We start from the raw sequence: 14,830 nt of genomic DNA, 5'->3' as shown, positions 1-14,830 counted from the left end.
CCCAGGTTCCTAAGGTGGGGCTCAGGAATCTAGAAGGAGATGTCTGCAAGCTCTGGGTGGGGTTTATGTAAGATCAACACACTGGTACAAGCTGGTGTCACCTGTGTGTCCCCACAGCACCAGCTCATATTTACAGAAGGACCTTTCCATTTTGGGGACAGGGACCTCAAGGACTTTTCACTGCAGCAAACACAGCTCGTGCCAGTTGAGCAGTTGTTATTCCCAGGCTGTCAATGGCATGAACCAGGTGCATCCCTATTTTAGATCCATCCCTGTTTTCTCTCTCCTGTGAATGGGATTCAGCTTGAAGTTTAAATTCTAAGGGTGTTGATCAACAAGGACAAATACAACAAAACAACTGAAACCCATTTAAAATTGACTCAGCTGAACAAAAAAAAATCAGTTAATCCACAAAACCCGTCTCAGAAACCAGGTCAAGAATTCAGCAAACATTGGAAAAGTCAGAGGCAGACACAAATGCCTACAATTGCACTAAATGGAGTAAATATTTTTGTACTCTGCCTATTAAAACTTATTTTAAGATGTGGGAGGTTTTTTTTAGGATCAAAGGAATTTCTGTTTTGAAGATCATTGCTGGAATATCTGGAATTGATAAGACTTCAAGTGCCAGAAAAACTGGCCCAGGAGAAGTGCTGCCAGGAAAATCCAAAGGTGTCTGCACTCACAGCATACCCTGCCCAAAAACTGGCAAGAAGACAAGAATTAGCACAGGCAGCTGTTCAGACTGCAAGTAAGACTCAAGGAAATATTGGCCTGCAACAACCAGAGATCAAAGCCAGCCCCTTTCAGTCTGAATAAGATAAATGTCCATCAGATTTGCACCATGGTTTTAGGAGTATTTCAAATCTGTTAAATTTTTTTTGCTATCTGCTTTGATCCTTTAAATTAATCTTTAATTCCTTAAATTTTCTGGAATACAAAGCCAGCCCCTTTCAGTCTGAATAAGATAAATGTCCACCAGATTTGCACCGTGGTTTTAGGAGTATTTCAAATTTGTTAAATTTTTTTTTGCTATCTACTTTGATCCTTTAAATGAATCTTTAATTCTTTAAATTTTCTGGAATCTTTTTCATTAAGCATTCTGGCTGTTTTCCTAAGGTGAAATGCCTCAGGACTGAATCCTGCCAGGCTGCCAAGAGGAGGTGAGTCCTGACTTCCAGAGCCATCCCCCCTCCCTCACTGAGTCCCAAGGGAACTTTGGGGCTTGGGAAGTGGAAGGTGTCCCTGCCATGGCAGGAACAGGATGAGCTTTAAGGTCCTTCCCAACCCAGCCCAGGCTGGGGGTCTGGACTGAAGCATCCCTGAAGCAGGAGCAGAAGGTGGAGCAGCTCCAGTGCCCCAGGCAGAGCCTGCAGGCAGCCCCCAGGAGCCTCCAGGCTGGCATTCCAGGCAGGAGCCCTGCTGGCTGTGGCCCAGGAACTCTGCTCCAAGAGCCTGCTCTTGCCTCACTGACCTGGTTTATTTTTCTGCTACAAATCCCAATTCCACCTTTTCACATCAATTTGTCAACAGATGCAGAGCACTTGAGAGAGAAAGAAGACTAAATACCAACACCCTTGTTATTTTAGGAAGTTTATTGATGATAATTTTACAAAATACTAATCAGGATACACTGCCAGCAGCAAGAGAACTGTCACTGATGTACTTCCCAGCCTACAAAACAACCCCTTGGGAAAAGATATGTTGGGAGCTCATTGGAGCAGAGCAGTTTCTTATTAGGTAAAAATGAGTTTAAAAACTACAAAAAGCTTTCAGGAATGTTAAAAGAGGCAATAGGACTCCCTGCTATAAAAAAAACCCCAAAACCAAAACCCACACCCATATGATCTCCAGAGTCTTACAGTAAATACTGTGCCAATTAAAGGAATGAGAATGGAAAGAAGGGATGAATCCTACCCTGGTGTTAGGCAGCTATGCCAGTAAAATGTAAATCCCAACAAGGTGGGGAGTTCAAGGTAATTTTAACCATTTCTAAAAGCTAAAAAATAAGCCAGCTTGAATTTTGTTAATATATAAAATCACAGAATCTCCTGAGCTGGAAGGAACACACAGGAATCATGCAGTCCAAGCCCTGGCCCTGTACAGACCCCAAAAATCCCACCCTGGGTACCCCTAGGAGTGCTGTCCAACCACTCCTGGAGCTCTGACAGGCTGGGTCTGGGACCACATTTCATGATATTAAATGATTTTTCATTTCATGATATTAAATATCAGACTTCTGGACAAGACAAACCCAGAGCAAAAGCTGTGATCCAAAACAAACCCAGATGAAATCTGTGATCCAAAGTCCAAGAAGCAGAAGTTGACCTTCCCTAAACCAGGTCTAAGAACTGCAGCAACACAGATCATTCCTGTGTGCTTGTCAGTGTAGTTTAACTCAGATTTAGGAGAGTAAGAACATCAGGCATTTTAAATATTCCTGCCTTGGCTGGTCTTATTGAGGCTGAGAACAAGGATGGGGTTAAAACTTGTCAAGAGTTACACAGAACATCAACAGCAGTTATTAACATCAACCAGGGATGTGCTTAGCTCCTTTTCAGCCCCGTTACTGCCATTTCAGGGATCTGGAATATCTACCTGGATTGCCTGAGGAAGGCTATGGCCCGGTAGCCAATGTCCCTCCTGTAGATGGCCCCCTGGAAGTGGATGGCAGCCACCCCCAGGTTGGCCTGCCGCAGCGCCGTGGGCAGGTCCTCCTTGATGGCCGTGACTGTGAGCACTCTGCCCCCGCTGGTCAGCACCCTGCCATCCTTCAGGGCTGTGCCGGCGTGGAACACCTCCAGGCCCAGCTGCTTGGCCTTAGCAAGCCCTGTGGGTGTTGTGAAAAACATCAGCTGTTGGTTAGAATGTTCTCAGTGAAGAGAGATCGAGCACTTGGTGTCTGAGAGCCACAGGCAAAGTCAGGGTGAGCCTGCTGGGAAATGGGAATAAATCTGTGAAATTACCTCTGGAGGAGAGACAAGCCTACCTGTGTGCTCAGGGGTGTGGGAAGAGGTGTTTAGCTGGCACACAGCATCTGATTCCAGCTGGGGTTTTATGCCTCAGTGACATAAACACCAGCATCAACGTGACCCAAGAACCCTGATCAGAACCACCTGACTGCAGCAGGTATTAAATATCAATGCTGTGCCAATATCAAATAACAACAGCGTGGAGAGCTGAAAATACACCAAAATAAACTGAGATGTGTGAAAATTCAGCTGCTCTTGCTGACCCAGAACCAGGGTTTCTATGAATCTCAGTTCCAGTGATTCACCTTCATGCAGCAGGAGACAACAGGGAGAGGCCAGGGGGGGAATGAGCCTCCTGCAGCTCCTCCTGCTCTATTTACCTGTTATTTCCAAGCCCTTGGGATAAGTCCCTGGATAGCCTTGACTAGCCATGACCACAGTCACAGCTGCACTGTCCTCTTTCCAGGCTGGCATGGAGCTGGCCAGCCTCCTGTTGATCACTGCCTGCATAACCTCGTACAGGTCACTCCTCAGCAGGGGCAGAATCACCTGCAGGAACACACAGCAGCAAATCAAACAAGGTCATTGTCTTCCCTGGCCTTGGAAATACACCAATGCAGCTGTAAAAGCAGCATTAAATATGCCCACATGTTGTACTTTCACACATCAGACATGCAGTGGATAACCTGAGAGCCCTTAAAAATACTTGTCCTTGCAGAGAATTTCTGTGGGTAAAAGAATTGCTACATTTGGAAAGGAAAGGGTGAGGACAAAGAACCTAATTTGTTCTGAAGAACAGAAATTAGGAGTTTTGTTTAAGAGCAAGGAAAAATCCAGAATCCATTCCAGAAAAGATAAGGAAGTGCTGAGCTCTTCTCAAGCTGACCTTTGCAAAGCCCAGATTTGAGTCCAGCCTACTGAAATCCTCTCTGGAATGGAACAATTTCCTAACAGACCTTCTGCCTTGAACAAACAACCCAAATGTTTTAAATCTTGGTGATTTAAAATTCTGATTATTCACCCCAAATCTGGTTAACAGTAGTGGTAGAAGGTCACAGATTTTACTCCTCCCATAATGCCAAATTGTACAAAATAACTCACCTGACACTCTGGGTCACCAAATCTGCAGTTAAATTCCAGAACTTTAGGCCCATCTTTGGTGAGCATTAATCCAGCATAAAGCACACCTGGAACAAAAAATGATACATAAAGATCTCTCAGGAACTCATTTGTTTGAATCTGTTGATAACAGGATTTAAAAGGCTGCCACCTGTGACTTTGAGAAATGGTAAAAATACATCAGGCAGAAATAATTGTCATAAATTTACAGCTTATTTTGGAACATTTTCCTTTCTGCTCCTCCTCACTTGAGGAATTATCCTGTGTTCATGACCTCTGTTGATTTCCATGGACTCTGAATCAAGGCACTGGTACCAAACCCAGTTCCTAATAAATCAAAGCTGTTTCCCTTAACCTCCAGTGTGAGTCAGGCTACAAAGAGGAAAAAGCAAAAGAAAAGGTTATTCTCCTTATGATTAAAAATCCCAAGGTTTTGTACATACCCAAATAGGGCACTCCTTCTTTCCTCATGCCATCAACAGTCTTCTGAAGAACAGTCTCTCTGATCTTCTGCAGCAAATCTTTAGAAATCTGATAAGAAAGGATTGGAAACCAGTGTTTGTAAAAAGGCAGGGCTTGGTTTTGTGTTTTTAAGAGCCAAACAGAATTCTTGGATGCTCCCTTGCTCACTCCAATGGAAAGCTAAGAATGTTTTCCTCTCTATTTCTGCCAACAGAAGTTCCCTATCAAACAAACCCCAAACCACCTTAAGCCACAGCCAAAATTCACCATGAGCTTTGTTTGGCACAAAGCAAAACTTTGTGTTTAGGCCCTTGGTTCTGATGAGCAGCATTTCCTAACCCTTAAATCCCAACCAAACACAAGGTTGCAGAAATAACACTTCCTACTTTGCAATTCCCAGTAATTCAGTGGAGTTACCCTCCTCTTTAGAGAAGTTTGTGGAGCTGGGGATTTGACTTGGCCATGTCTGCTCTGGGCAGCAATTTCCACCCAGCAGAGCCCATTCCCTCCTGCTCCTCGTGCTGGAATTAAACATTCCCACAGGCTGTCAGTGACAGCTGGAGTGAAACATCCCCTCACCAGTCCCTTTCCCTTCCTCACCTGAGGAGCTGGGCAATAAGCTCCCATCCCTCCTGTGTTGGGGCCCTCATCTCCATCCATCAGCCTCTTGTGGTCCTGGGCCGGGGGCATGGGAGCAATGGTGACACCATCACTGAAACACAGGCACTGAAACAAGGACAAGAGTTACAGCTCCTGGGGATGGTTACAATTAATAAAACCTAGAAAAATTATACCATCAGCAGTTGAAGTTTGAGTTTGAAACATTCAAAAGATTTAAAAAAAATTAAAATACTGCATGATGGAAATTACTTTTTCCTTTCCCCTCCCAGCCCCTGCCCCAGAAGGAAGGAATTACATCCCTTTCAAAACTTCCTTTCCTTGCTGATAAAGCTATTTACTTGTGAAATATTTATAAATTTTTTTCTATAGCAGTTGTTTTTATCCTCAGTATCTTCAGAATAACAAGGCTGCTGGCATCTTGTGGAACTGGATGATGATGTGCACTCAAACTGAGTAATGCTGGACCAATGGCAGCAGTACTCAAAAACCATTTTACAGTGCTAATTATAAAACCAGCAAGGATCCAAAATAAGCCACACAGGTGTCTCTAACCAATACAATTTTATTTATAAGCAGGGAATGGTTTTAATTTAACTGATAAAACCCTCCACTCTGTAGGTGAAGGCACTTAGTGAATCCCAAACAATTTAGAACAGGTAGAACCAAAGTGTTACAGTGAGATGCACTTACAGAGATTTCTTCTCCTTCAAGAAGTTCTTCAACAACAACAGTTTCCCCAGCTGTGCCAAAACTCTTATCCTACAGTGAAACAAAATCTCCTTAGTTCTGTTCCAGTTTTAAACTGCTGAAAATGCAACAAGAAATAGGTATTTTTAATACAGCCAAAAATGCAGCAGATGATGAGTCCATTTCTCCCCCCCAGGGATGTCAGCAGTGGTGAAATCCCTACTCCTCTTCTCTCTTTGTTCTTAAATAAGTGCAGGGTTTATTAGTGAATATTTTCAAATGGCAGAGGGTATTTGTGATTAATGAGCAATTCCTCATGCTCTGCCTTCTGAAATTCACCCCAAAAGCAGTGACAGCCAAGTCTCCACTTTCACTGGATAAAAAAGTGCAATTTTATACAACACATGGGAGGGAGCAAGATTCTCACACCCCAGTGCAATGTTTGAACAGTGACTGCATATTCTGGATAATTAAGAAATTAAGAACAACCAGCCCACACTGCCAAGGTGATTTTGGGGGTCTCTAGAAATCTCTAACTCAGGTTTTTTTGTAGAAGACATTGGGCCCTGTTCAGACATGAAGTGTGCAGTGACCATAGACCCCCAAAATGTGACTGCAGCACCCGTGCTCTGACTCCTGAAGCACAAGTGTGTCACAGAATGTGTCCCATGGATCAGCAGAGCTCCATGGAATTTCAGGGTGCTGTGCTGCTGACACCAGCTGAGGGCCTGACCTGGGAGCCTCAGCTCTGTGCTCCTCACTGGGCAGATAAAATTACTTCATTTGGCCTCACTTCAAATCTTGATGCTCCAAATACATTTGTGGAATATCCTCCCTCAGTGTGAACTTCACTTCAAATAATCCCAGCAGAGTTTGACTACACACTGAAGTGCTGGGCTTGGTCCTAATGGTGCTTGGAAAGATCCACCTCAACACTGAGGAGCTCATGCTCCTGCACTGTGGGACCTGATGGACTGCAGAGTCTCACACAGTGAAAAAAAAAAGGAATTGCATATACAAATAAGTGAAATAAGGGTGGGTTTTCATGAAGAATGGTTTTATTTTAGCCTACAGGAACTGCAAGACATAAATACAAGAGTTTCACAGCTGGCCAAATAAAAGGGTAAAAGGTTTGATGTCTTACAGCCACGTTCCTGTTACATGAAACAAGGAATATCTGTGATGCCCTGAGGTGGGGAGGAGCTGATTTGGTGTGAGACATTCCTTCTCACCTGCATGATTTCAGTGACAGCTTTGCAGGCCTCCTCCTTGGTCGAAGCCACGATGACTCCTTTGCCAGCTGCCAGGCCGCTGGCTTTGACAACCAAAGCAGGGAAGGTGGCACTGCCAAGGCACAGGACAGACATTCAACACCAACAGTCCTTGCAAGGACATTTGGAACATTTCAAGAGTTGAAAAATCAAAGTGCTTCTCAGTTTTCATGGCAACCTCACTGAATAACACAAACCACATCAGGCTCCTCTGGTTATGCTGTGCCTGAGAAAGGTTCCTGCTTCTTTTCCCCACCAGGGAATTTCCTGACTGTTCATTACTGATTTCCATTTGGGAATTTCATCTAGAGTCACCTGGCTTGCACTGTGATGAGCAGATCATCAGTTGCTGAGTAATTCTCCAGGTTTTTTTTCTGGAGAAAAGGGATAAGAAGCCAGCACAGATGGCTCTGGGCTGCTCCCTGCCTTTCCCCAGCAGGCAGACTGACAAAAAAATAGCAGCTTGTCCTACATTCTCCTGTGAACTGAACACTGAACTTGCATTCCATCTTAGAGCAGGAGGAACCATTTTTCTCAGACTTGCTGCAGTTTGAGAGAATCATGGTAGGTGATCCTTTGAAACCTTTGCAGATGTTCTATCCCAAAGGTATGGATACCTGAGCAATCATTGGATTGGTTTGGATACCCAGCAGGCTGTCAGTAAGAATGTGTGTAAAATGACCAGAACTGTACCTGTTGATGAAGGCACATGCTGCTTTGGGATCAGTGAAGGATTTCCATCTGGCAGTGGGGATCTCATGGCGATCCAGAAAGGCTTTGGTAAAGCTCTTGCTGGACTCCAGCTGAGCTGCCTTTGCTGTGGGGCCAAAACACTTGATCCCAGCTGCTGTCAAGTCATCCACAATTCCTAAACACAAAATATGTTATAAATCTCCAGATGATCTATGGGAGTCAGGCCAGCCAAGTTGCACTGATTCCTTGGAGCAAGAATGCCAGGAATAAGGAGTCATCTGTGTCTGCAGTGCCTGCTTTCCTCACTGGAACCAGGAGCAGTAACCCTGCACCACTGCAGGCCCTCAGGATGCACTGGATTTGGGAAGGGATGACAATCCCCCCTTGGTTTATGACACCTTTGAGCTAAAAGGTCAACATGAGTCTTTGGTGAAGATACCAAAAGGTTTAAGCTGAAAAACTACTACCATGTTTGTAATATTTTTTTTTTACCAAGACTCAAATTATATCATTTAAAAACATGAAAACTCCATAGGAAAACCAAAATTGACTTTCTTGCTCACACACTACCCTTCAGCAGTTCCTTTTCACCTTGGCACAACTCTGGATTTCAGGGAAACTGCTCCAGAGGATCTGTTTCCATTCAGACTGGAGACACTGCTGACTGATGCACAGATGAGGACTAAATTTACTTTTTTTCCTAAATGCTGAAGGCTGTGATTTCCAGCTTGTGTCTCTTACCAGCAGCAAGAGGAACCTCAGGACCGACCACCACAAGCCTGATGTCCTGGTCCCTGCAGAACTGGGCAACAGCAGCGTGGTCACTGACTGGAACAGCTGTTGGAGACACAAAACAGGGAAAAATCCCATCCACAGGTGCTCCTCAGCACTGAGTTACCACAGAGCACTCACCAGCCTCCCCTTCTGGGCTGCCAGGTCACAGGGAACCTGGAGGAGTGAGGCCTCCAGAGACTGACAGAGACTCAGCCAAAACACAGCCCCAAACCCCAGGCAAAGGCTCTGCTTGGACATCCACTGTCAGAGTCATAAATCACAGAATCATGGAATGTCCTGAGCTGAAGGGACCCCCAGGGACCCCCCAGTGCCACCCCTGCCCTGCCCAGACCCCCCCAAGCCCAGCCTGGGCATCCCTGGCAGCGCTGGCCAAAGGCTCCTGGAGCTCTGGCAGCCTCGGGGCCGTGCCCATTCCCTGGGCAGCCTGGGCAGTGCCAGCAGCCTCTGGGGAAGAGCCTTTCCCTGCTCTGCAGCCTGGCCTGGCCTGGCCCAGCCCCAGGCGCTCCCTGGTGCTGTCCCTGTCCCAGAGCAGAGCTCGGAGCTGTCCCTGCGCTGCCCCTCGGGAGGAGCTGCAGCCCCGGGGAGCTCTGACCTCAGGCTGCTCCAGCTGAACTGACCGAGGCACCTCGGGGGCCCCTCCAGGCCCTTCCCCACCTCCACAGCCCTGCCAACCCACCTTGCTCTTTAGAGTGAGAAAAAAGGCTCTGGGATCCCCTGGGCTGCCAGCCAGAAAAGCAGTCTGACCCCTAGGAACAGCCTATTTGCCAGCACAAGCAGCATCACAAAGAATCCAAGAAAACAAAAAACTCTAAAGGAAAAAAAATTAGAATTTCTTTCCAGCAAGTCTCCTCCCTGAGGAGGGTCACCATGGTGCGGTGTTACATTTTAGTTAAGTGGTATGCTCTGTCTCATCCCTCCAAAATGTATGGTGTATTCCAAGCTCTGTTCCTCCCCTGAAGGATCATGTATCTGAAATCCCATTGGCCCAAATCTTATTCTGCACCCACTTTGAATCTCCCTCTTAAGCTGTGCGAGGGAGACGAGATTGTCTCTTGGCCCTTCTCTCCCCTAGGCTCTCCCTCTCTCCCCCTTTTCCCTCAGTACCCATGCTGTTCCCAGGGGAGAGACCCCAATAAACCCTCATCTAATTAGCACCCTCTGTGCTAGAAGCTGTGTGGAGTCTCCTTTCCTGCCTGCTGCTGCCAGCAAACACTCAGCTTAGGGGCCTTCCCCAAACGAACTGCATCACCATGGAGCTTTACAGAGGTAAAACAAGGGTGGATGGAGCTGGGAGCAGCCTGGGACAGTGGAAGGTGTCCCTGCCCATGGCAAGGGTGGCACTGGATGGGCTTTAAAGTCCCTTCCACCACAACCATTCCACAATTCTGTGATTTTATGATCTTGGTGCCAGGAGGGTGTTGGGGATGAAACAAATGGCTGGTGGTAGAATTCCAGCTCATTTTTTTTCTTCTTTTTCTTTCTTTCTGTAGTGCTACCTAAAAATCGCACTAATCTGAGCCTTCTGAAAGCAAGGGGAATCAGAACTTTTTGTTTTACATTATGTTGAATTTAATTAAGAAGGACACTGTGCTGTCATTATGGCTGAGGATACGTGGGCTTGGGCTGTTACAGCCATTATCTTTCCAAAAACAAACACTCAATGTGACGACACTTGGAATGCCAAACTGTGCAAACAAAAGAAACGTCCTGCACCGAAGACAATAATGTCAATCCCATGACCCGAGTTACGCAAAAGGCCCTGCAATTGCACTGCTTTCATCATGGATAAATAAAGCCAAGGTCTGCAGGGATGGGAGCACGGATCCAGAGAGCCAGAAAAGAGATGGGCCCAGTGTGGATTGGCTGCTTGTGCAGGGAGGAGACTGCACACACCTGGGCACGGCGCTGGCAAGGGGAGCACAGGGCCCCAGGATCATCAGGGCTGGAGGAGCCCTTCAGGACCATCCAGTCCCACCCAGCAGCACCCCAAACCCTGTCCCCAAGGCCACATCCAGACACCTTTAGGACACTTCCAGACACAGAGACTCCACCACTCCCTGGGCAACTCATTCCAAGGCCTGACCACTCTGGCAGGGAAAAATTGTTTCCAATCTCCAGTCTGACCTCCCCTGGTGTAATTTATGCCATTTGCTCTTGTCCTTTCCCTTGGGACATGGCAATACATTGGGAGATTATGGACTCCTCCAGCCAGTTTCTGGGGAGTGATGAGAGAGGAAGAGGATGACAGGATTTTGGTCAGTCCCACAGTGCTCCCCCTACCCTGGATGAATAAATTCATAGAATCATTGAACCCCAGACTTGTTTGGGCTTACCCGGACCTTAAATCCCACCCAGTGCCACCCTGCCATGGCAGGGACACCTTCCCCTGTGCCAGGCTGCTCCAGCCCCAGTGTCCAGCCTGGCCTTGGGCACTGCCAGGGATCCAGGGGCAGCCCCAGCTGCTCTGGGCACCCTGTGCCAGGGCTGCCCACCCTGCCAGGGAACAATTCCTTCCTGTAAAATCTCCTGATTCCACAACAGAATCTACATTTTGTTATAGATTTACCCTATTCAGGTGGGGTGGGGGAACACCCAGACAGAACACAAACCAAAATCACCTCCTTGGCACCTCTCTCACAGCCCAATTATTTTGTTCCACCAACAAAGGCACTTGACTTCCCTGTGCAGCTGATGCCAGTTGACTTCTGGCTCACCCAAAAGCAAAACACACCTGTGCCAGGGACTTCCCCCCAACAGGGAACAATTCCTAATTCCCAAAATCCCATCCATCCCTGCCCTCTGGCAGTGGGAGCCATTCCTCCTTGTCCCTCTCCAAGCAGGAAAGGAGAGAGCCTGGAATTCACCCCAGATTTCTTGCTGCAGGTCTGATCTCATGAAATGAACAGTGAGTGTGGCACAAGATTTACACGATGGAGAAATGTCCTAACAACAAACAAGAAGGAACAAGTCGTGTTGTTTATCCATGATTTTAACTTTCCTCCCAAATATCCTTTTTCTCAGGTTGTTGGCTGAAAGGGGACATTTCTGTAGCTGTGTTTGACTGCTTAAAACAACAGCTGAACATTCCTTTGGAACCAAACAGGGGGACCCTGGCCCAAGGCTTTCAAGGATGGAGCTTAAATTTTAGAGCACAAGTTACACTGAGAGGTAAAATGTGACAGAAGGAGGTGTCAGGATGGTGAAGTCCATTCACAGACACACCTATTCATTCAGCAAGCCATTGTCTGCTTCTGCACCAAAACTGCCCTGATAATCCACCTAAATTTAATATAAACCTGCATTTAGGCACCAAACCTAAATCCCACTTTATTGCTGGAAACAACTACCAGCTCAGATCAACCACAAAAAATTTTCTTACTTGAATACAAAATTTGAAAGATTTGAGGTTATTTGTAATTTTCAGCTCCGTTTTTTATGTTTCAGTAATCACCCAAGACCCAGAGCTGCAATCCTAATTAAAGGCAATTCCATGACCCACGAAGGGAGGATGAACTTTCAGAGCAAAATCTTGATTATACAAAAAAAGCACCAGAAACCAGGGAAGGAGTTTCCCAGATATTCCCAGATATCCCATGTACTGTTGCCCACACAACATAACAGGGTTCATGTGCTTCTCTAAGGCTGGTCCCCATTTTCCACCCTGAGTCAAATCAAGGTCCCAGTGACAGCACTGGAATTCCTGAACAGGTGAGAGAAATTCTTTCCTTAAAAACCAACATAAATTCTAGGCTCTTCCTGAGGTGGTGAAGATTTCTCTCCCAAAGCACAGGTGAGCCCATGTGCAGAACAAAACAATTTATTCCACATGGAAATTTCATAGACCTGGCTCGAGATCAAGCATTTCCCACTACTGGTGCAATGTTTTTTATGGGATGAAAGAGAGAAAAAAACAGGAGGGGGTTTAAAAAGCACAGCTTAAAAAAAAATGCTGGCATTCCCATTCCACAGGCCCTGCAGCCTGGCACTGACCCCATTCAGCACAAGGGTAAAGGGGATTTTTTGACTTTCTGATCTTGTCAAGCTCTTCTTTCCAGGCCTCTCCTCAGAGGCCAAACAGAGCAAAAAAAAGAGTGAGGAGCTCACTCATGAAGCTGAGACTGGACAAAGAAATTCAGGACAAAGTTGTTTCAAAAGCCTGTAATTAAGCATTCCAAGGGAATTCTATTCAACAATTACCTGCTGTACAAGAACCTGGCAGCACTCACGTTTCCTATGGGATGAAAGAGAGAAAAAAACAGGAGGGGGTTTAAAAAGCACAGCTTAAAAAAAAATGCTGGCATTCCCATTCCACAGGCCCTGCAGCCTGGCACTGACCCCATTCAGCACAAGGGTAAAGGGGATTTTTTGACTTTCTGATCTTGTCAAGCTCTTCTTTCCAGGCCTCTCCTCAGAGGCCAAACAGAGCAAAAAAAAGAGTGAGGAGCTCACTCATGAAGCTGAGACTGGACAAAGAAATTCAGGACAAAGTTGTTTCAAAAGCCTGTAATTAAGCATTCCAAGGGAATTCTATTCAACAATTACCTGCTGTACAAGAACCTGGCAGCACTCACGTTTCCATGAGACAACAACACACAAAGCTACTCCCACAGCAACACAAGTGCAGAAATGGATGTGTCTGATCCCCATTCATATGCATCCTGTGTTATCCTGAACTCCACATCTTATCACATGTTCTGAAGGGAAAACTGAAGTTTTAGGCAGGTTAAGCCTCTAAATCAGGATCTGCTGGGTAAAGGACACAGGAATCTCTGTGGTCTGGACTGATTCCCTGGGTGTCAGCTCCTCAGACAAAGCTTTTTTGAAATGCAGCTCCAAATTCTGGATGCTCAATTTGCAACATCTGAAGCTTGATTTCTCAAAATTAATAACTGTGAAAAGTCTCAATTACAGCCAGTCAGAGCTCCAACCAAGCAGGCAGTACACAGAGAAATATTTGAAGATGACCTTGATTTCTTAAGGTCACTAAGACAAAGGAATGAATTTATGTTCACAATGACAGAGTGTTCCTGTCACAGGCTGTGGGGATCATGGGGTTTCAACACATTTCTGAGAGCACAAGAGGGAGTTTAGGTGGCAACCACAGCAACTGTCCTGAGCTGGATTCCCAGAGGAACAGCTCTGGCTGAATCCTCCAAACCCAAACCTAAAGAATGAGACTTCACAGCTGAGATCTTATAAATTAATCCTACAACTTACACAAGGCTTTGTTAAAATATTTTTTTCTCTTATTAACTGCATCTAAAATCTATTTCACATGCCCAAAACCTTAAAAAATGGTAATCCATTACCATCATCCATCATCAGCTTGTTTATGGGTTATGTTGATTTATAGGGTATTGTTTTAAAGATGAGTTGGTTAAAGGGAAAAGTTTTTATTATTTATTTTAAAAATCATTTCTATTTTTGAGAATAGAGATTTTTGGGGGTGCGTATAGGATTTTTTTTTTAATTTTTTATGGGATTGTTGTTATATACATTAACCAATAAATCTTACCATTAAAAAAATCTTAAATTAGCAAACCAAAACCACTACAGAAAAATTAATATTTCCACCCAGTTTCAAACTAAAACCACCACAATCATCATCATCATTGTTTCATTATCATCATCATCCTTTCACACTACCAGCTGTGTTTTCAGCTCAGCAACATCCTGGCTGAACGATCAAATTTAAAATAGGTATTTTTTTGGTTTTACCTGAATTGGAGATTTTCCCGTTGCCAGCCGTGCCTGCGTTTCCCGGAGCCACAAACACGTGTTTGACATGGGGGGACTGTGCCAGCTTCCAGGCCAGGGCGTGCTCCCTGCCCCCGCTGCCGACGACCAGCACCCGCTCAGCCATGGCCCTGCAGGCAACCAGGACAGAGGAAAACAGCTGGAATTAGCTGGGGAAGGTGGGGAAAGCAAGAGCTTCAGGGACCACGAAATGCTGGAGAACTTCATCAGATACATGCTAAACCTCCAAGGCTGAGCTGACCCAGAGCACGGCAGGAATCCATCAGGAAAACCATCCTGGGTCTGATTGGAAACTGCTCCCACTTATACAGAAATCTGGGATAGAGGAAAAAACCCTGCTGAGTGACCAGGCTGGGATTTGCAGGCTAGAGAATCACAGACTCCCAGAAGGGTTTGGGTTGGAACGGACCTTAAAGCCCAACCAGTGCCACCCTGCCTACCATGGACAGGGAC

At 45.8% G+C, this 14,830-nt stretch overlaps 1 protein-coding gene across 1 annotated transcript in view; it reads right to left on the bottom strand.

Annotated features, from left to right (window-relative positions):
* GART (phosphoribosylglycinamide formyltransferase, phosphoribosylglycinamide synthetase, phosphoribosylaminoimidazole synthetase) overlaps nt 1–14,830 on the bottom strand; it is a 34,352-nt gene that overhangs the window by 14,817 nt on the left and 4,705 nt on the right. Inside the window, exons 4-13 of the mRNA XM_041472613.1 lie at nt 14,339–14,487; nt 8,567–8,662; nt 7,826–8,000; nt 7,094–7,205; nt 5,865–5,933; nt 5,154–5,279; nt 4,535–4,622; nt 4,074–4,159; nt 3,353–3,521; nt 2,599–2,830 (exon numbers count right to left, since the gene is read on the bottom strand). Coding sequence (XP_041328547.1) covers nt 2,599–2,830; nt 3,353–3,521; nt 4,074–4,159; nt 4,535–4,622; nt 5,154–5,279; nt 5,865–5,933; nt 7,094–7,205; nt 7,826–8,000; nt 8,567–8,662; nt 14,339–14,483 — 1,298 coding nt within the window. The 5' untranslated portion in view covers nt 14,484–14,487. The remainder of the gene's footprint in view (nt 1–2,598; nt 2,831–3,352; nt 3,522–4,073; nt 4,160–4,534; nt 4,623–5,153; nt 5,280–5,864; nt 5,934–7,093; nt 7,206–7,825; nt 8,001–8,566; nt 8,663–14,338; nt 14,488–14,830) is intronic.

This window comes from Pyrgilauda ruficollis, unplaced genomic scaffold, assembly GCF_017590135.1.
Source record: "Pyrgilauda ruficollis isolate IOZ18807 unplaced genomic scaffold, ASM1759013v1 scaffold294, whole genome shotgun sequence".
NCBI lineage: Eukaryota > Metazoa > Chordata > Aves > Passeriformes > Passeridae > Pyrgilauda > Pyrgilauda ruficollis.
Note: the sequence above shows the minus strand (reverse complement) of the source record. Positions and strands in the feature narration are given on the sequence as shown.